The following is a 22,605-nucleotide window of genomic DNA, read 5'->3' on the forward strand; positions in this document are numbered from 1 at the left end:
ATATAAGTGGATGGAAGTCTCCTTGAAATGGGGACTGTAAATGGGGTTCTGTGAGGTACCAGGTTTCAGTATGGAACATAGTGGAAAGTTTTCCGTTCTTCTTTCTTTTTCCTTCCTGTCTTTTCCTGCCTTTCCAACCCTTCCTGTACTCTTTGCCTTCTTCTTGCCCTTTTTCCTTTTCTTTTCTCTCCATTCCTGTCTTCTCCTTCTCCCCTTTATTTAACTCTCCCTCCTTTCCTTGCTTTTCCCCCTCTCCCTTCTCATTTATTCATTTAGCCATTCAATAAACTTTAATCAAGATTTCTCGCTGGGGATATGGCCTAGTGGCAAGAGTGCTTGCCTCGTATACATGAGGCCCTGGGTTCAATTCCCCAGCACCACATATACAGAAAATGGCCAGAAGTGGCGCTGTGGCTCAAGTGGCAGAGTACTAGCCTTGAGCGGGAAGAAGCCAGGGACAGTGCTCAGGCCCTGAGTCCAAGCCCCAGGACTGGCAAAAAAAAAAAAGATTTCTCAGTACACCAAGGATTATCCTAGATACATTGTCCCGAGGTCCATGGAAACAAGATGGGTTTCCGTGTTCCTTCAGACATGGGGTTGGGGTGGGGGGGGAGCAGGGAAGGAGACATTTTTACAGCCACACTGCTTGTGTCTATGTTCAGGACACAGCTAGTGAAACATAAAGGCATAAAATGTTTAAATCCTTTCATTGGTACTGTATCATACATGTTTTTATATTGGAACTACCATTAATGGCCATTTTCTTTATAGGTAGTGCCATTATTTCTGTTTTGTTCCTGAAAGAAAATCTGCGAGCCTCTGATTTATTAGGTAAGTAGTTATTTAATTTACGCAATTATAGCACTGCTTGATGAACAAATGGGTCACACTACCCATAAACATGTATACTTTTAAAACAGGAAAAAATTACTGAAATAGATGTACATCTCACTTACATCAAAGCTCATCCTGAGTTGGAGGTACTATGTTCTCACACAAATGCTTGTGTTTTCATTGTGCTCATTGCTCTTGTTACTGTCCACAGCAAGTTAGCCTTTTGTAATATTGCTGTTATTAATGTTATAAAATTGTTATAGACATAATAAAATACAATGAAGACATCTGTGTTAGCTAATAGACCTTCCTACTTGGAAGGACATTATTTGCTACCTTGTTACATTTCTACTTCATTAAAATGAAAACCATAAAATTTAATGTACCAAGTGACTACCTATTGTAATTTAGCTCTTTCTAAAAGTAACACCAAAGTGTACTCTTCAAATTCTTTATTTGGGAATAGTTATTAATGGAAAAATAGCAGTAGATTTCCTAGCTGTATAAAAGACCTCTGTTCTGTAGTGAAGCTCTCATTTATTCTTCTTGCTTTTGTTGGAAATACCATTGGTTAAAAAAAAGTGATAGAGAATCATTTTTTCTTTTTAACAAACATTGTTTGAATTGCTGCTGACATGTGAAAATGAATTCAGATACTTTAGGCACTTTAAATAAAACAATGCCTATCCTCTCGTAGGGAGATTTTTTTTTTAATATGAGCTCTAAATGTGACGCTAGTGTTGGTATGTTAAGCATTTGTTTCCCTACTCATCTTTCTTTCCCTTGAGCTTCATGTCTTAAAAGTGTTTCCACTTTTTCTTTCCCTCCTTGGTTTGATTCTGCTAGTAGAATTTTTAGTCAACATTGTCACATTTTTCATGGTTAAAATGCTTTTCTAAATGCATTCATATGTGAATTGTATCCTTTCCAGCATATTATTTTTTATATGTTGTGGTTTATGGAATCATTTGGAGAAGTCATATAAAATCAGAAATAAGAATGACCAACACATGAGTTTTATAAATTAAAAAATTAGATTTTACCATTTCTCGTTTACCAAATGTTTTAAGGAGATTGTATATCTGTTTAATCTACCATCTACCATCTTTTGTAGCAAATGTTTGATTACTGATTAAATTAATATAGTTTTAAAAGATAATAAAGATGGGTATAATGCAAGCTTTGCTAGTTGCCTTGAATATTAGTGATAAAAAGATTATTGCCCAGCACCAGTGGTTCATGCCTATAATTCTAGCTACTTACAAGGCTGAGATCTGAGGATCGTGGTGCAAAGCCAGCTTGGGCAGGAAAGTCCTTGAGACTCCTGTCTCCAATTAACTACAGAAAAAGTGGGGATTGGAGCTGTGGCTCAAGTGATAGAGCACTAGCATTGAGCAAAATAGCTCAGAGACATCACCCAGACCCTAAATTCAAGCCCCAAGACCAGCACAAAAAAATTATTATTGTTATTATTACAGAATCCCTATCTGCAAATAATTTCCAGTTCATGTTAAACTACAGAGATTCTTAAGTAAAATGTAGCATACTGACATGAGTCTTCAATTTAGAACAGTATTCTGAATCTCAACCCTCCTGACATTGGGGGTAGATAATTCATCATTGAAGGAGTTATTGTCTGCATTGTAGGGTGCTTAGTATTCTGCAATCTTTTATCTACTAGATGTCTGGTGTGCCCTTTGCCTCGGCTTTAACAACTAAAAATGTCTCTAGGTGTTACTAAATGTCCTCTGAGTGAAAAATTATCCCAAATTGAGAGCCACTAGTTTAGAATAAAGAGAGATTGCTCTCTCTTCTGGCTGGGAAGAGCAGAGTAAATTATCACAGCAGAAGTAATACTTAAATTGGTTCTAACAACCAAACAGGACAGGAAGATCTGGAGAAAAAGATTTGAAGAGGCCCTACAGAGGGACTAACACAAGAAGTGTTAACCAAAGTCCAGAATGGTAATGTCAGTTTCTGTTTACTACTAGACTATAGCTGCTGCCTGGAAAGATAAAGAGAAACATAAATTAATGTCATAACTATAGCGAAGGAAAATAATAGAAATATCATTATGCTTAGCTGAGTTAATTATGAACTTTAAAAATCCAAGATCGGCTAAGCATTACAAAAAGCAATGAATTAGTTCAACAAATTAAAGGATATGATTTAAACTCACACTCACGGATTCAGATTTAGAATGAACTTCATGACTAACTTCTCTCTTGGTCCCAAGAAATTCCAAAGAGGCAATACTAAAACTAATACACACACATACACATACACACACACACACACACACACACACACACACACACGAAGAGTCAAGGCTGGGTACCAGTTGCTCACAGCTGTAATCCTAGCTACTCAGGAGGCTGAAATCTGAGGATTGCAGTTCAAAGCAGGAAAGTCCCTGAGACTCTTATCTCCAATTAACCACCAGAAAACCAGAAGTGGCACTGTGGCTCAAGTGGTAGAGTGCTAGCCTTGAGCTGAAGAGCTCAGGGACAGAGGCCAGGCCCAGAGTTCAAGCCCAATAAACAAAAAGGAAGGAAGGAAGGGAGGGAGGGAGGGGGGAGGGAGGGAGGAGGGAAGAAGGGAGGGAGGGAGGAAGGGAGGGAGGGAGGGAGAGAGGGAGGGAGGGAGGGCCAAGCACCTGCAGTCTTGGCTACTCAGGAGTCTGAGATTAGCAGGATTGCAGCCCAAGACCATCACAAGCAGAAAAGTTTGATACTCATTTTCACTTAAGAGCTGGACATGTTATCCTTGCTATGTGAGAATCCTAAACAAGTGGATCATGAACCAGGCACATACCTGAACAGGAAGTGAGATTCGATCTGAAAAAGTTAACAGTGCAAAGAAGTGTGGCTAATTGACAGAATGACTGTCTGGCAAGTGTGAAGCCCTGAGTTTAAACCCAGATCTGAAAAAATAAATACAATAAAACATCCAACTAATTATTTAGGAGCTTTTGGTCATTTTTTTCTAGTTTAAAAACAAGTAGTGAATGTTAAACATTCACTCTTGCCAGTTACTATGTTGGCTTTCACGTGAATTTTCTCACTTAACATCTATTACTTGAAGAAGTTACTTGCCCAAATCATGTAACTTGCAGGTGATGGGGCAGCATCCCAACAATGGCAGCCTAATGAGCTGGATCTTAAGTGTGGCCTTTGCAAAGTTATGTGAATATCCTCTTTAATCTTCAATTTCTAATTCTTTAAAATGAAGAAACCATTACCTACCTCACAGGATTAAATGAGTTCAGGTATTAAAACTCTTCTTAAAATAGGGCCTATCCCATAATAAATGCTTAGAAATGTAGCTGTTCTTATTATTACCATAGCAATCACCAGTACCCACTACTACACCCTGATCCCAGGAAACTTAGACTATTTTCCAAACTTCAGTAATTCAGGTAACACTTCTTATGCCTCTGGGTCGTTTAGGGGTTGTGTTTTTACCTTTCTAACTGGATGCTTTTAGACAAGTCACATTTGTTTCACACTACCAGTTAAAAGTGATCAGTTCTTACCTTGAATCTGAGTCACAGTAATAAAACTGAATTGTGTCACTCATTTCCTATCACTCAGGCGCAATGGGATAGGTGGACCACTGCCTGAAACCTAGCAACTCATGTCATACACTGAGCAGCCAGAGAAGAACTTCATCCATACTCAGTACTGTGTTAAGTCACATCTGTTTTCTTTGGGCTTTTATTGCTTTTTCCTTGAGAAAAATTCAGCTCTTTCTGTTAAAAAGGGGAAAAAATGCATTTTTTTTTCTTTACAGAGACTAAAACCAAACAAGGAAAAGAGTAGTTAGCGGTGTGTTTTAAAGACTAACATATGAGCATGCTAAAAATTAAATTGTCAAAATGTGAGAAGGAAAATCATTTATTTTCCCCTACTTCAAGCAAATGAAAGTTTGTTTTTCATGATGGAACAAATGAAGATTTGGGGGCCATGTGGAAACAAGCTGAACTAATTCATTGCCAAATGTTGCTCTGTGGCTATGACGCTTTTCACCACTGGCCTCAGGAAAAAAAAATGATCTCACAAAAGCTATGTCTGAAAGGAATCGCCAACTATTATTAACTCAATGACAGACATTGGCCTGTGCTCTGATTCTTAGTGGATTAATAATTCTAAATTATTTTAATGATTATTTTTCCTTTAAAAAGTACCAGATTTGTCTCCCCTTTAACCAGCCAAAAACCATAGTATTTTCCTCTTTCTTTTCCCTCCCATCATCAAAAATATCAAATCTAACTCAGTGAGATGCTAGTTTTAAGCCCAGTTAATGTCACCATAGAAATAAAAATTACAGTCAGCTCATCAGCACCCCCCAGAGACCAATTTGATGACTTCAAATCAGCTACAAAGGGTTGCCTCCTCAGGAAGTTGGGAGATTAATAGTGAGGTATTAATAATGGGTAGTTGAGTCTATTTTTCCCAATCGTAATCCAGTCAAATAGAGGGCCATTTCTAGTTGAGAGGATAGACACCATTTTGATTTCAGAGCAGCCTAAGGACTGGGAGCCCTTTTTAAATTTGTTACACTGTTGGTTTGGTTTTGTTTTCATGAGCCATCAGTACCCGGCTTGGAGCCTTTTTTGATGGCAGGTCCAGGACTATTGAACTCACGGCATTAGTGAGACTTCTCAGTTTGGGACTTCTTTGAGGATCATCTGTCAGAATGACTGTAGTTCTGGAAAGTGTTCCCAAATAGACTGGTGTATTCTGTGACTCCTGGCCCCCCACAGAAGTAATCACTGGACTTGCACTGACCAAGAGACATGCTGTGTGACCAAAAGAATGGGACAACAATCTTGTTTGGAGTCAAGTTAGATGAATACTGAAAAACTCTGAAAACTCTTATAGATCAGATTGCAGAAGCCAGAAATAGGCAGTACATAGATAGAGCTGACTGAATGCATAGTTGATTTCCAGCTGGAAGGTGGGAACAAAGTTCTTGAAGAATGCCGGTTTTAGGTAAAGGATAGAGTGGCCTGGGAAACCGAATGTCAGTTGAGGAGGAAGCATGCACACTATCTTGTAATGCAAAGTTTGGAGTGGGGGGGAGACTCAGCAGGCTGGAGGAGCCAGTGAACTGGAGCACCCAGAGGAACCTGATTCTAGGCTTTGGTCCCTGGAATCCTACTTATGGCTGATTGCTGTCCAATGTGTCTACAGGAGACTTTTGCAGCACAACACCAGTAGTTTCCTAAAACAAAGAGTGCGTTCTTACAGCCATATGCAGTGTCTCCCGAAGTACAAGCTATTCCTTGAAACATAACTGCAGGGCAATAGATACCGTCAGAAAATAGGACAACCACATTCTCTTTTCCTGGTAATCCATGGTAAATGTTGACACTTGCTCTGAGAAGTCTTCTAGTAAAAGAACTACTTAAGTGTGTTTAACTTATCTCTTTCTACATATATTCAGCCTTTTTAGACTTTTTTAATTGTGTGAGGTGTTTATGAAGGAGGTGGTACTGAGATTTGAACAACCTCAAGCTTGCTAGGCAGGTGCTCTCCCACTTGAGCCACAGCCCCAATCCTTTCTTTTTTTTCTTCAGTTATAGTTTTGAATAAAATCCATGTTTTTGCCTAGGACTAACCTCAGACCATGATCCTTCTACCTATCCCTCCCATGAAGCAGAGACCACAAACCCATGCCACTATGCCTAGCTATTGATTGAGATGGGGAGAGTCTCGCTAACTTTTTCCCCAAGCTGGCTTTGAATTTGGATCAATCTCTCCTTTACCAGATAGTAGCTGCACATAGACAGGCATCTATCCTAGGATGGGGACATTAGTTCTATCAGAGTGGTGCTCAGTGACCACCCTTTTAGGAAAGCAGCCCTAAAGTACCTTTAGGGCCAGAGATTATCTGAAACCAGTCAGAGACCTCAGTGCCTTCTGTCTAGCCTCATTCTCTTCCCAGTTGTGGAAGTCCATTCATGTCAAGCAGCATGTGAATATAGTCCCTAGCTTTGCCCTCAGCTGCCTTGCTGCTTAATTCAGTTCATACGAGAGGCAGTTGAATGTAACAAAAACAGGACTAGAATAAAAAGTAAAATAGGCTGAGCACCAGTGAGACACTGAGGAGCTGAGATCTCTGTTTAAGGCTAACCCAGGAAGAAAACTATGCCAGACTCCATCTCCAAAAACAAAAAACAAAACAAAACAAAAAAACCCAGAAAGCCTGGAAGGGAGCATGACCCAAGTAGAAGAACACAAACGGAGCAAACACAACTAACAAGAACATGAGGCCAAAAGTACCAACCCCAGAACCAACAAATAAATAAACAAAAATGTGAAATGGACTTCTAGCTGGGCCAATGGTTCATGCCTATAATCTTAGCCACTTAGGAGGCTGGAATCTGAGGATCGTAGTTAGAAGCCACCCCTGGAAGACAAATCTGAGAGATTTATATCTCTAATTAACCAGCATAAAAGCTGGAAGTATGACTCAAGTGGTAGCAAGTTTCCTGGGTATGAAGTTTGTGTCTTCTAAAAGAAGAAATAGTGTGCCCTCACTGAACTGAGAATAGCAGAAAATGACATCTCACGTCACTTTTAGAAGAAGGTGGATATAAATAGATTCCAAGGGACTTTATTTAATAAAGTGCGAATGACTATCTTCAACACTTCTAAATACTTATGAAAATAGGCTTGTGACTCATAAAGGAGACAGTAAAACACATAAAAAGTACAAATGATGTGAAACAAGCAAGTATACAAATCTTAGCAGCTAGCCAATACCACTTTTGCAGTTGTCATAGAAGCTGAAATGAAAGTGATTGAGAAGAAAGATTGGTGAACTCATCCCAAAACCAAATTGAGACCCATCAAAGAAAGAGAACTATAGACTCATTTCTTTAATGAACATCAATGCAAAACTTCTCAATAAAATTCTGGCCAACCGACTTCAACAAATAATAATAAATCTCATACACTAGGACCAAAGGGGATTCATTCCAGGGATGTAAACCTGTTTCAATATTTACCAGTCAATTAATGAAACTCAACATATCAATAGGGGCATGGACAAGAGCCACATGATCATCTCAATACAGAAAAGGCATTGACAAGATTCAACACCCCTTTATGATGAAAGCTCTAGAAAAACTAGGAATCCATGGAACATTCCTCAATATAGTACAGGCTATATGTGACAAACATACAGCTAGCATTATACTTAATGTTGAAAAGTTAAAACCATTTTGTCTAAAATCAGAAACAGGACAAAGATATCCACTCTCTCATCTCGTCTTCAGTATAGTATTGGAATTCCTAGCCAGAGCAATAAGGCGAGACAAACATAAAGGGGGGTCCAAATAGGGAAAGAAGTTAAACTCTCCCTCTTTACAGATGACATGATTCTGTATTTAAAGAACCCCATAGACGTCTCTTCCCAGTTAATTAAACTGATCCCAAACTTTGGCAAAGTAGCAGGGTCTAAAATTAACCCACAAAAATTAGTAGTTTTTCCGTATGCCAACAATGAAAAGAGTGAGCAGAAAAACAACTCCTTTTGTAATAGCCTCAAAAAAAAAAAAACCAACCTAGAAATTAACCAAAGGTGTGAAGGACCTCTATGATGAAAACTGTAAAAACCTGAAAAAGGGAAATAAAGCAGAACTAAGAAAGTGGAAAACTGCTGGAGGAATATCAATACCAATCTTCAAACTCTATTATAAAGCCATAGTTATAAAAACAGCTTCATACTGGCACATGAACATGACTGAGGATCAATGGAATAGAATTGAAGAGCCAGAAATGATCCCACAGTCCTGTAGCCACCTAATCTTTGATTAGGGAACCAAAATCATCAGATGGAAGAAAGACAACTTCTTCAACAAATGGTGCTGGTAGAATTGGCTATAGACATGTAGGAAACTGAAGGTAGATCCTTGTATATCACCCTGCACTAGAATCAACTCCAAATGGATCAAAGACATCAAGGTAAGAGCAGATAACCTGAAAATATTACAGGAAGAGATGGGATATACATTAGGACTCCTTGGCATAGGTCAAAACTTTCTAAATAAAGATCCAGAAACATAACAAATCAAAGGCTGGATAAATGGGATTGCATAAAACTGCAGAGCTTCTGCATGGCAAAGGACATAGCTAGCAAGATAAATAGCCCTCCGATTGGGAGATCTTCACTGGCCATACACGAGAAAAGGGCCTCATATCTAAAATATACCTAGAGCTCAAAAAAGTAGTCCCCCGACCCCAAATAAGCCCTCAAAGAAACAACCACACCATAAGTGTGCTAAAGAATTAAAAAGAGACTTCTCTGGAGAGGAAATAAGAATAGCCAGTAGTCACATGAAGAAATATTCAACATCTCTAGCCATAAAAGAAATGTGAATTAGAACTACATTGAGATTCCACCTCACCCCAATTAGAATGACCATTATCAAGAAAACAAATAATAGCAGATGCTGGCAGGCATGTGGCCAAAAGAGAACACTACTACACTGTTGGTGGGAGTGTAAACTGGTTCAACAACTCTGGAAAGCAGTATGGAGGTTCCTCAAAAGGCTAAACATAGAGCTCCCCTATGACCCAGCAATCCCACTCCTGGGCATTTACCAAAATGATCACAAAGCCACACTAAAGCTACCAGCACCACTGTGTTCAATGCAGTATTATCTACCATAGCTGATATAGAATGAACCCAGATACCCTTATGTAGATGAATGGACCGAGAAAATGTGGTATATATACACAATGGAATTCTATGCTTCCATTAGAAAAAATGGCATTGCTTCATTTATAAGGCAATAGAAAGACTTGGGAAAAAAAATCATATTAAGTGAAGTAAGCCAGACCCAAAGAAACATGGAAGTGGAGGTGTAGCTCAAGTGGTAGACTACCAGCCTTGAGTGAAAAAGCCACAAGTACACAAAGCCCTGAGTTCAAGCCCCAGTACTGGCGCAAAAGAGGTGGGGGAGAGGAGTAGGGGAAAAAAAGTAATAGAAGGAAAACTATGACCAAATACATTGTATGCATTTATGGGAATATTACAACAAAATCCCTTTGTACAAATAATACACGCTAATAAAAAATAAAGACTTTTGCTGGTCACTGGCGGCTTACACATATAATCCTAACCACTCAGGATCACAGTTTAAAGCCAGCCCATGCAAGAAAGTTCATGAGACTCTTATCTCCAATAAACTATTCAGGAGAAGCTGGAAGTGGTACTGTGGCTCAAGTGGTAGAGCACTAGCCTTGAGAGGGGAAAAAAAAAAAAGCCTCAGGGACAGAGCCCAGGCCCTGAGTTCAAGCCCTAGGACCAGCACACACACACACACAATAATAATAATAATAATAAAAGTAAAAATAAAATCAAGGTTTTCAATGGATTTGTGCTAGTTTATCCTCCCAAGTTTAAAACCCTGTTTTAAGCAATATTCTTTTCTTTTTAAAAAATGGATCAGGTGATCTAGGTAGCTTTTGTGCAGCTGATTGTTTTAGGCTTCAGGATCAGTAAGTTGGTTGGCACGTATCAAGCACTACCCAGTTCCTTGGCTCCCAGCTTATGTCTACCTACCACCTAACCCTCTGAGAAAATGATGTGGAATCATTTTACATAACCTTTTCTTTTTCTTCCAAAGAAAGAACATGACTAGCTGATCATTTTCCCCCATGTCCTTATATATAGTTTTCATTATTTCACTTTTATTACGATGTTTAATAATGTATACTGTTTTTCCCTTTCAGACTTCTCACTAGAAATAGCTTTAGAAATTATGTACATAACCTTGTTGTATAAAGTACTACAGAATAAATTAGAAGGAACTTATTTGTAACTTTTATAATAGCATGAATAGGTGTTGTCTAGCTTGTGTGAAAGATCAGGCACTATTTGTTTTCAGAAACTAGAGGTCAAAACCTAAATCATGTGGCGCAGAGGAATAGGAAATTGGTGCCTTCAAACTGTGAGCTTTTATAGACAAGGTAAATTGGTTTCAGGGTAAAAGCAGTGTTGGTTGTAAATTACATCCACAACACTGATCCCCAGGATGAAACAAGTTGAATTGTGTTTTCAAATGTCTGAAAAATACTACTTATATCAGTTTTTCTCAGGCTGCTAATTACATGTAAACATGGTGTTTTCAGCATTTGTTCAGAAGTCCTCCATTTACCCCTCTTTTGGTAGCTGCCCCTTCCCATTCACATTCCCTACCTCCATGGTTGTATTTATTTATTGTTTTTGTTTCAGTTTTATTTTTTGGTTGATTGTGGGACTTAAACTCCGGGCCTCAGCACTGCCCCTGAGCTCTTTGCTCAAGGATAATGCTCTACCACAGTGGAGCCACAGCTCCACTTCTAGTTTTCTAGAGGCTAATTGGAAATAAGAGTCTCATGTACTCTCCTGCTGGGGCTGGCTTTGAACCGGGATCCTCAGATCTCAGCCTCCTCAGTAGCTAGGATTACAGGCATGAGCCTGGGCTCTGTCTGTCCCTGAGCTTCTTTTAGCTCAAGGTAAGCACTCTACCACTTGAGCCACAGCACCACTTCCTGCCTTTTCTGAGTAGTTTATTAGAGATAAGAGTCTCACATACTTTCCTGCTGGGGCTGGATCACAAACTGTGATCCTCAGATCTCAGCTAGGACTACAGGCATGAGCCACAGGGGCTTGCCCCTCCATGGTTTAAAATAATGTTAAAACAGTGATAGGAGGCTCAATTTGGTGTCTCATGCCTGTGATCTCCGCAACTCGAGAATGGAAACAGTTGAGGGTGAAACTGAGCGAAAATTAATAAGATCTCATCTCAGCCAATAATCAAGGAGTAGTGTCATGCAAATGGGTCCCAGCTATCTTGGATGCCTATGTAGGAGGACTGTGGCTCAGTACAACTCAGGCAAAAAAAATAAAATAAATAAAAATTCAAGACCCTATCAAAAAACAAATAACTGGGCTGGGAATATGTCCTAGTGGCAAGAGTGCTTGCCTCCTACACATGAAGCTCTCAGTTTGATTCTCCAGCACCACATATATGGAAAACAGCCAGAAGGGGCACTGTGGCTCAGGTGGCAGAGTGCTAGCCTTGAGCAGGAAGAAGCCAGGGACAGTGCTCAGGCCCTGAGTCCAAGGCCCAGGACTGGCCAAAAAAAAAAATAATAATAATAAATAACTAAAGAAAAAGCAGTGGGAGGGGAGAGCTAAGGGCATGGGTCAGTGGTAGAATGATTGCCTAGCAAAAATAAGACCCTGAGTTCAAACCCTAGTGCCACATGAAAACAAAAATGGTTGATGGTATGATTTGTTTTCATTAGGCTATGGTTGGAATTCTAGATCCTATATTATATCAATAAAATCACATAAAGGTGAGACCTCACCATTGTTTTTGCTCTTTTTTTCCAGGCAAAGTGTTTTCTTTTTTGAATGTTTTTATTATCTCTTTAAATTTAATCTCTTTCATTTATTTTTTTTGTTTAGGTGGTACTGAGGAATCAAACCCAGGGCCTCATACATACTTCATGCATGCTAGGCAAGCACTCAACCACTAAGCCACATGCTGAGCCCCTTATTTTTATTATCTTTAAGTAGTTGTACAAAGAGGTGGCCATTCAACAAAACAGTTTATGAAAACCGTATATCTTGATCAATGTCACCCCTTTCAACATTCTCAACCACCCTTCCCTCACTTTTCTTAATTGTTTAAGATATGTATTGGATCTTTTTTTTTTGCCTTTTAACAAAACCATTTATGTATACAATGCATTTTGATCTATGTCAACCTTTCTACATTTTCACCCCAGTTCAACCCACCTATTTCCTTATTTTTCTTAAATTTGTAGTATATACAATAAATTCTTGACTGCTTTTCCCCCCTCCTCTCCTTCATTTGTTTACCACTCTCTTTGGCCCTACCCCATCTCTTGCAAGTACCCATTTCCTGGTACTTAGTTCGTTGGGCTTTGACTTAGTCTTTCTAAAGAATTATACTATTTGGGTTCTCCATAGAGTCTGTTTATACTTCAGTTACTTCATTTGCAACAGCTTGTATACCACCCAGTGTGGTTACTTATAGATTTATTGGCACATAAATCCATGTATTTCTCTGGGTCTGGCTTACTTTACTTAATATAATTTTTCCCCAGTGTTTCATTTCTTTATGAATAATACAAGACATTCTTTCTGGTAGATGAGTAGAATTCTATTGTCACCATTGTTTTACCTTCTAAAAAGACTCTTATCAATGGCAGTGATTAAGATGCTCATACCACGGGGGCTGGGGATATAGCCTAGTGGCAAGAGTGCCTGCCTCAGATACACGAGGCTCTAGGATCGATTCCCCAGCACCACATATACAGAAAACGGCCAGAAGCGGCGCTGTGGCTCAAGTGGCAGAGTGCTAGCCTTGAGCGGGAAGAAGCCAGGGACAGTGCTCAGGCCCTGAGTCCAAGGCCAAGGACTGGCCAAAAAAAAAAAAAAAAAGAACCATTAAGATGCTCATACCAGAGCTTCAAAGTACAAAAGCAAAGTAGGTATTGCTGCTATAGAGATGAGTAATATATACCATGATCCATGGTATATGAGTTCTCTCGTCCTCTGAGCTCTGCAGTCTAGCTCTAGATTAGGATCTAGATCCATGACTACATCCATTATATACTTCTTGGCCCACATGGAACCAGTCAACATGGATGTATTTTCACACCTCTATGTGCATGTACTTTGAGCTTCTCTACCTTTGACGAAGCTTCTCTGAAGGGGTCAGGATTCATCTAGAACAAAGAGAAAAGTCAGAAGTTATTTCCTGCCCCATCTATTAATTCCCTAGCTTTTATCTTGAAAGCCTGACTTCTATTTTGGAGGCCTTTGATGAAATGTATTTTAATTGGACAGTGCGTCTAGAGGTAATGTTTGTGTCAACAAGAAGCTTTGAAGTATCCCTTTTCAATTTGATTTGTCTTTCCCATTTTCTCTCAAGGTATAACATTGGCCTTCACAGGAACATATTTATTGGTGAACTTTGCTCCAAACATAACTCAAGCTATCTCTGCGAGAACAGTACAATATTACTTTGTTGGCTGGCAGTTTCTGCTATATGTGGTAAGAATGCAAACTATTTTACTATCCCTGAAGTGTATTATTCAGATCACCTTTATCTGCAAATGTTTGAAAAATGGATGCAATCTTTTCTTCTTAGCACCAAATGGTTAAGAGTTAGGTATACTTGACTGATATTGAAGTATTTGAATTACTCAGTTGACAGTAGAAGCATCTTTGAAAATACTTGAGAAGGGAACAGACTGAGAGGAGCAAGTGGCAGTGGTGTAAAGCTGAGAGATGGGGAGGAGGTGGTCAGATAGTGGAGAGGTAACTCATTACAGAATTCATCCAAGATTGCAGAAAAGAAAATTCTAGAAAGAACAGGTAGTAATAAGAAAAGTGGGATAGTCTAGCTGAGCATTTAACCAAAAAATAGGTTAGTAAAACAGTGATCTCAATAAAAAGAATAAAGCATCCAGAATCATAGACTTGTAGGATTAGAAGTAGCCTCAGAAAGCTGTCTATTTTCGTTCTCTGTCATTTGGGGACTGGCGAGGCGGGGAGAGAAAATAAGCCAGATGCCAGGGTCTCACATTTGTAATCCTGGCTACTCTGGAGACTGAGATTTAAAGGATTGCTGTTTGAAGCCAGCCCAGACAGAAAAGTGTGCTCGACTCTACCTCCAAAATAATTAGCAAAAAGTAGGGCTGGAGGCATAACTCAAGCAGCAGAGCACCCATCTGGCAAGTATGAGGCCCTGAGTTCCACTTGTACTTCAAATAAACACAAAAAGGCCACGCAAAGTAGAACAGTCCTATTTTATATGCAAGTCTTTGTTTATATTTTTTGTTTTATGCCAGTCCTGGGGCTTGAACTCAGGGCCTGAGCACTGTCCCTGGCTTCTTTTTTGGTCAAGGATAGCACTTTACCACTTGAGTCACAGCACCACTTCCAGCTTTTTCTATATATGTGGTACTGAGGAATCAAACCCAGGGCTTCAGGTATACGAGGAGAGCACTTTACCACTAGGCTATATTCCCAGCCCACATGCAAGTCTTTAAAGGTGCTATTTAGGGCTGGGAATATGGCTTACTGGCAAGAGTGTTTGCCTCATATACCTGAAGCCCTGGGTTCGATTCCCCAGCACCACATCTATAGAAAACGGCCAGAGTTGGTGCTATGGCTCAAGTGGCAGAGTGCTAGCCTTGAGCAAAAAGAAGCCAGGGACAGTGCTCAGGCCCTGAGTCCATGGCCCAGGACTGGCAATCAATCAATCAATCAATCAATCAATAAATAAATAAATGCTATTTACAGGGACATGTTTATTGGTGAACTTTGCTCCAAATTTAACTCAGGAGATCACAGAAGGTCTATGTGACAAGAGTTATATAAATCTTACATCTCTGTATAGTCTGACCACTAGAACAGAAATATTCACAGGTCATTTCTCCCTCTTTACTCTTTGCTCATATTCTACAAATATATTTTTTCCTCTTTTTTTCCTCTTTTTGTGTTTGTATCAGTCATGGGGCTTGAACTCAGGAGCTGGCACTGTCCTAAGCTTTTGCACTTTGAGCCATAGTGCCAGTTTGGTTTTCTGGTGGTTAATTGGAGATAAGAGTCTCACAGACTTTTCTGCTGGGGCTGACTTCAAACAAGATCCTCAGACACCAGCCTCCTAAGTAGCTAGGATTTACAGATGTGAGCCCCTGGTACCCAGCTGTCTACTTTAAAAAAAAAAAAAAAGGGCTGGGGATATGGCCTAGTGGCAAGAGTGCTTGCCTCATATACATGAGGCCCTGGGTTCAATTCCCCAGCACCACATATACAGAAAACGGCCAGAAGTGGCGCTGTGGCTCAAGTGGCAGAGTGCTAGCCTTGAGCAAAAAGAAGCCAGGGACGGTGCTCAGGCCCTGAGTCCAAGCCCCAGGACTGGCAAAAAAAAAAAAAAAAAAAAAAAAAAGTCCTCACACTACAGTGTGGCTCAAACAGTAGAGCACTTGCTTATTAGCAAGTTCAAGACCCTGAGTTCAATCCCCAATACTACAAAAAAAAAATACTGTATCTTCATATACTATGTACCCTTTAATAAACTTTCCCGTTTCCCTTCTTCCATTCAGCACCCAAACGCTATTCAGGTCTTGCTGGTTCCGCCCACTTTCCCAGCTTCCAACCATTCCTCCTGTTGGATCATCTGTCAATCAGCCCTACCTATTGAAATCCCAGGCCCTATTGTATTATTGGCTGGACTTTCATTCTCATGGATCTGGTACCACACTTCTGCTTTCCCCTTCACCCCACTCAGCTTTTAGTATTGGGCTTACCAACTTGGTTTAGCCTTCAGACTTTGTATCTCTCCTTCCCCATTTATTTATTTGTTACCTCTCCAGGATAATGCAGTGCCTTAGCTTTCACAGCTCTCATCGATCAACAATAAGCACTACATGGAGTTTTAATCTCTGTGATTTACTTCTTTATACTTTTTTGAATATCTCATGATAGGCCAGACTTGAAGTCTTACCAACACATTATTTCTTTTTGCCTCAGGGCAAAACAAATTCTTGTTGCAGTAAAAGAGTGATATAGCCTGTGATCAGAAAATTAATTCCCTGAGTTAAATCCTTTGGAGATTAAAGATGCATCAAGTCTTATTTCCTGGAAGAAACTGAATTGCTTGATGATGATATGACTTATTTTGACACCAGAGAAAACAAAAAGAATAATACATTTCTCTTGCAGGTGTTAGTGGAGATTGAACCCAGGACCTTGCACATGTTAGGCAAGTGCTCTCCCACTGAGCTGCATCTCCAGCCCCAAACTACTTTGTGTGTGTATATGTGTATGTGTGTGCACACATGTGCATACAAGTATTGGGGGCTTGAGCTCAGGGCCTTTAGCTTTTTGCTGGAGATAAGAATCTCACAGAATTTGTCACATAGGCTGGTTTTGAACTTTGTTCCTCATATCTCAGCCTCCTGAGTAGCTAGGATTACAGGCGTGAGCCACCAGCACCTGACCCAAACTACTTTTTTTTTTTTTTTGGCCATTCCTGGGCCTTGGACTCCGGGCCTGAGCACTGTCCCTGGCTTCTTCCCGCTCAAGGCTAGCACTCTGCCACTTGAGCCACAGCGCCGCTTCTGGCCGTGACCCAAACTACTTTTTACTCAACTTTCTACTTTCACAAAAATAGTCTGAAATTAATTATATTTTTGCCATTTTCCCAGGTCACTTTTATATCCATTCTTTAATTTATTCAACTGATTAGAACCCAGTGTTTCCTAGCTGGAAAGAACAAACTGCCCTTCGTTAGCACTAGCACAGACATTCCAGGCCTGTCTGCCATCCATGACCAGTCCCCTACCGATACCTGGCAAAAGTAGAAAGCAAGTGGAGTTTCAAGATCAAACTGCCCAGCAGAGATACTGCATAACATGATCTGTTTGAAGAATCCATTACTGTCAGCAAGTTAAGAGTTCAAATCCTATGGAAAGAAGTGGGTAATTGATTTTTGGTGTTCCTGCATGCCTATGCTTATTTGACCATGGCCTTGTTCTTGAAGGAGTTTTGTTAGTGATACCTATTAACATGTTCTGCAGAGCCCGTGTGCGAGACACAGCCCTAAGTCTCAATTACTGCATCTTCTTTGGCAGGCTTGATCAGTTTTGTTTTGCCCGCCCAGATTGTCCAACAAATTATTCAAATGGAGATCTCTGTTGCAAACATAAAGTCCTTCACAAAATAATCCACATAGAGCAAAAATTAAAGCAGCAGCAAAGACCAAGTCTGTCATTCGGAGCCAGTCAGTACCCCAAAGCTAATTATTAAGTCTGCATTTCTGGCAAAGCTGCTTAAAATATTCACCATCAGATGAATGAAGGGAAGCAATGTGTACAAGATATCAAGGTCTCTCCATGGCGAGGTTCTCCTGCAGGACGTTCTGGATGTGCATGGCACTTTCACCCCTGCTTAACGAGAGGCTTTGGCAGGACAGCTGCCAGAACTCACTGAGCAGCCAGGCGTATGTGCGGCTCTCACTGTGTTCTACTTTACCCACTTAACAGCTCTACCTGCCACAGTTTCCCCTGCCTCTCAGCGATTGGAGGCCAAGACTTAGAGAAGTCAGTCACTGGTCCAAGGTCACATACACAGCAAGAGGAAGAGCCAGAATTCAAAGCTACCCTGCCCCCGTCTGGAGAGGTTAGGTGGGAGCACACGCTGAACTAATAGACCAAGGATCAAATCTTTTTGTCCAAACTTGGACTCAGAAAGAACCTTTGTTCAACGCACTTCTTTTGGACAAAGTTGCCATACCAAAGACTGTGCTGACAAGAAGAAGCTTGGTGAGTGAAGAGGAGGTAAAGCCAGATTCATATTTTGGCACCAGAAATGGATCATCCATTGTGTCTCTTTTACCACTTTATCCCCCCAGCTGGCCAATGTCTTTTCTTACCACCGAAAACTGCGCAACTAAGTCTAATTAAACTGGAGCGCCAATCCAGTAAAGGAAAACTCAAGTCAGGAAACTCATTCTGAAGATTCTATTCCTCTGCAAAGACTTCAGGAACCAAAACGTGCATTCATTTCCTCCTTCTGTAACAAATTCTCCAAAAGCAAGTGGCTTAAAACAACACACATTTATTACCCTGCAGCTTTCTAGGCCAGGTCTCAGTGGACTGGCTGTTGGCGGGCGGTACTCCCTGCCAGAACCTCCAGAGACGAACCTGTTTCCTTGCCTTTCCCAGCAGTGCTCAGCGAGGATCCTTCCCACATTACAGCTAGTCGGAAGGATTTATGTGATTGCAAGGGGCCCTCCTGAATTATCCAGGATAATCTTCCCATCTCAAGTCTATCCTCTTCATCGCATCTACAAATTGCCTTGCCATATGGGATAACATAGTCCCGTGTTCTGGAGATTTCAGCATGGACCTCATGCTGCCCACGAGGGCTGCATCATTTAGTCTTTCGAGCCTCATCTGTAAAATGGAGATATAACAACTACCTCCTAAGCTGGTGGTGAGGATTTGATAAATTGATACAATTACCGACTTGAAAATAGCGTGCAGGAGCAGGCACACGCAGGCAGAGTTGTCGTCCCTGACCTCACAGAGCACAGTCAGCGACACAGTCTCTTCTTCAGCCTGCAAAAGCCCAACTTCTTTAACATCGGTATTTTCAGAGAAAGAAAAAAAAATGTTGCAGTGGAAGAGCTGACATTAATTCATTCTGCTTGAATATTTTGTTCCTGGGAGCTATGTGACCTCTTGGCACAAGGCGGGACCCAGTGTAACCAGAGCAGTTTGGTGAATAGTGAGAACTTGTGTTCTATTTATCTGAAACCACAGAGATGGGGTCTGAAAAGTCTTTAAAGTTCCCCGTGTTTCTTTAGAACTGGTAATGACTGCCTTTTCCCTCCCTTTTCCCCTTTCCCTTTAATTACTAGTCAGCATGTCAATGGGTGCAGAGCTCTGTCCTCCAGCAGTGAACACAGGGCTGCTCTGCATCAGATGAGAAGTGGGAGTCTGGACTTGCAGACACCTGGCCGAGGGTCTTCCTGTTAACCTAGCAAGGTGGACCAAATCTGGGACACCCAGCATCCCAGTGTCTCACTGGCAGCCTTAGGGAAAGCAAAGTGGTGGCACCTTAATAGCTTTTGTAGCATGGCTCAATTAAATTAAAGGCCTGGCAAATTAGTTCTGTAAAGAAAAGTGAAAAAAATCACTGGTTTAATTTAGCTAGAAGACAAGTCCAAAGAATGGTCTAATTTTCCATATTCAATGAACAGGTTTTTAAATGAGAAAGATAACATCCTGCAGCCTCCCAAACCCACTGAGGATTCAAGGAAACCACAAACCAACACACAAAACGTTCCAACAGAAATTGAAGGTGATTCAGAGAAGACTCTAAGTAGAATATCATCTTGGAACCAGTCAAGTCCCTCACTCCAGCCATTTTTTAAAGTGGTTATTAGTATTTATGTGTTTGCAAATCCAAAATGCTTTCTGGTGGTCCACCCGAGCACAGCACTGATGTGAAATAACAGGCACTTAATGTGAAATAGCCATTGAGGGATGGTGTCACTATCTGATGTCAGGATTCTTATCGTAACCTTGTTACATGGAGTCACTCGCCTAACTCCCAACAGCTTTTAAGAAAAAAAAGTTAGTAATAGTGCTTTTACTTCTCTGCTGTCAGGAAAGTAAACCTTCATACTTATGATTTCAGTTCGGAGATATCATCTCTTCACAAAATGTAACAGAAGTTTGGCTTTGGGTAGGACTAAAAGGAGCCAAAAATGTTTTGGAATGTTAACCTAAAACCAAATTTGAAATTACTTTTTTTTTAAGAGTCTCCTTTCATTTCACATGAGGTCTAAGTTGGCTAAGTTGTTCCTAATGAATTTAAGGTATAATCCAGTTATTGATTCCACAAATACTTATTGGCCAACTATTGAGGGGCAAGAGTAAAATCAGACACAAATCAGAAGTTGATTTCATTCATCCAGAGAAGATGGTGGAAGGTAGGGGCTCAGGTTTGTGCCACTGTCCTATAGTGAGGCCACTCGCTGAGGGGATAAAGGCCCCAGAAGGAGTCAGTTGGAAATAGAGAATCAAGAGTTAAGTGTTGAGCTGGAAATGCACACTTGCAATCCTAGCACACAAAGCTGATATATGAGGATTGTGTCTTTGAGGCCAACCTGGACTATATAGCAAGACTCTGTCTTCAGAGACTCAAATGTTAGCCAGGCAGCAGGGTGGCTCACACCTGTAATCCTAGCTACTCAGGAGGCTGAGATCTGAGGATCTTGGTTTGAAGCCAACCAAGGAAGTAAAGTCCATTGGACTCTTATCTCTAGTTAACCACTAAAAAAAGCCAGAAGTGGAGCTGTGGCTAAAGTAGTAGAGTGCTAGACTTGAGCAAAAAGGCTCAAGGACAGTACACAGACCCTGAGTTCAACTCTAAGACTAGAAAAAAATAAATGTTGCCCATGCTGATATGGTGTTGTCTGTTAAATGTAGCTAGTTGGACAAATGAGGCAGATGTTACAGGGAGTTAGGCTTGGAGAGCTACAGTGATTTAGGCATCACTCGTGGTACATAGTCTGGATGGCTTAGGCCCTTTTCATTGTCCCTTTGTTTATAATCATCCCAAGGAATCCTAATCCCCTCCAACTCTTATGAGAACAGCGTGGCAGGCAACAGACTTTCTATAGAATAACTTACTCTTTTTCATTTGCAGATTTTAGAAATATTAGTTTTCTGCATCCTCCTCTATTTCTACAAAAGAAAAGGAATGACGCACATTGCAATCCTGCTGGCTCTGGTGGCACTGCTGGGTAAGGGCCTGGGTTATGTTCTTGTCAATTTAGTCTGGCCCCAGACTAAATCATAAATGAGCATTCTAGTCCTGTCTCACTGTTCCCATGCCCCAACAGAAAAACACAGAGTCTAAATTACATAAATTATGCTTTGCAGGCCCACTACTTAATTGATATGTATTTAATTCTTTTTATATATCTGTGAGAGCACCTAAAGCTTTGTTGATAAAGACAACCAACATTCTTTTCCTGGCTTTTATTCTGAAATTTTGTTCCTGTGCCATACGTTTTTGTTTCTTCTGAGAAATCTCTGTGTTCTGTGCGACCACCTCTTCTGATTTAGGAACAATTTGTTCTCTTTTGGATCATCTCTGTGTGGCAGGGGAGCTTGTGGATGTAACGGATAATCCACCTCGAGCTCTGTTAGGACAGCATCGTGTCTGGGGTGGCTTCTTCACCTAGATGTGTTCAATGGCCAGAGAATCTCCATCTGAACTCTTCAGCTCAGCATTACTGCATTTGTAAGGATGTGCAGCAGAAACTCAGCACTCTCTCAGGGCCACAGACCGTGTCTAGCCTCTCTCACGGTTTGGCCTAAGCACACCCACCAACTCCACTGTAAAGCCTGAATGGCACACCTTGCTTCTTGTGGCTTTGCATATATCCACACCTTTGAGAGCCTGAACCATTTCTTGGGTGTTGTTAACATAATGGTGTTCTTAAAGTTAGCTAGGTCAGGTGAGTAGCAAACCATTTTTACAGCTCACCTCAGGCCATGTACAGGAAGAGACTTTTGTTTGGGTTTGTTTTGTTTCTTTTTCTCTCCTGGGATTTGAACCCAAAGGCTCACGCTTACTAGGCAGGCAGTCTTACCACTTGAGCTATAGCCTCAGCTATTCTTTTTTTAAAATATGCATAAGGATTTTTTTTCTTCTTGGCCTAGTACCTATTTTTTTCTTCCAGTTACTTTCCTTTAAAAATAATTAATATGTTATGGAAAATCTGTAAGAAGATGCAAAACTACATTAACAAAAATACAAGGTTAATAGGAGACTATTCTCAGCTCCTAGAAGATAAGGAGATATATAAAAATGCTAAGATAGAAATCAACACCTTTTAAAAATCCTGAAAATAGAGAATACACCTTCTATCCAGTGGCTATGCATCATCTGCAAAAGTTGCTTATATAGTTGACTACAAAAAACAATGTTTGATTTATTCCAGAAGTTGAAATAGTACACAGCACATGCGCAGAACACAATAATCTAAAAACAGAAAATAATAACAAAAATAGAAACCAGCAAAATCCTACCACCTGGAAATGTTAACAACAGTACTCTCAAATTACAGCTGGGCAAAGTAGAAACCACAATTTAATTACAGCATGTATTTAAAAAAATTATTGTGAAAACATTTAACATTAAAACATA

At 40.3% G+C, this 22,605-nt stretch overlaps 1 protein-coding gene across 2 annotated transcripts in view; it reads left to right on the forward strand.

Annotated features, from left to right (window-relative positions):
* The window catches only part of Nipal2 (NIPA like domain containing 2), an 81,533-nt gene that overhangs the window by 40,965 nt on the left and 17,963 nt on the right, over positions 1-22,605 (forward strand). For both annotated transcript variants that reach the window (XM_048358931.1, XM_048358933.1), the window contains exons 4-6: positions 772-831; positions 13,799-13,920; positions 21,097-21,193. In XM_048358931.1, the coding sequence (XP_048214888.1) occupies positions 772-831; positions 13,799-13,920; positions 21,097-21,193 (279 nt within the window). The remainder of the gene's footprint in view (positions 1-771; positions 832-13,798; positions 13,921-21,096; positions 21,194-22,605) is intronic.

This window comes from Perognathus longimembris, chromosome 12 (assembly GCF_023159225.1).
Source record: "Perognathus longimembris pacificus isolate PPM17 chromosome 12, ASM2315922v1, whole genome shotgun sequence".
Lineage (NCBI taxonomy): Eukaryota > Metazoa > Chordata > Mammalia > Rodentia > Heteromyidae > Perognathus > Perognathus longimembris.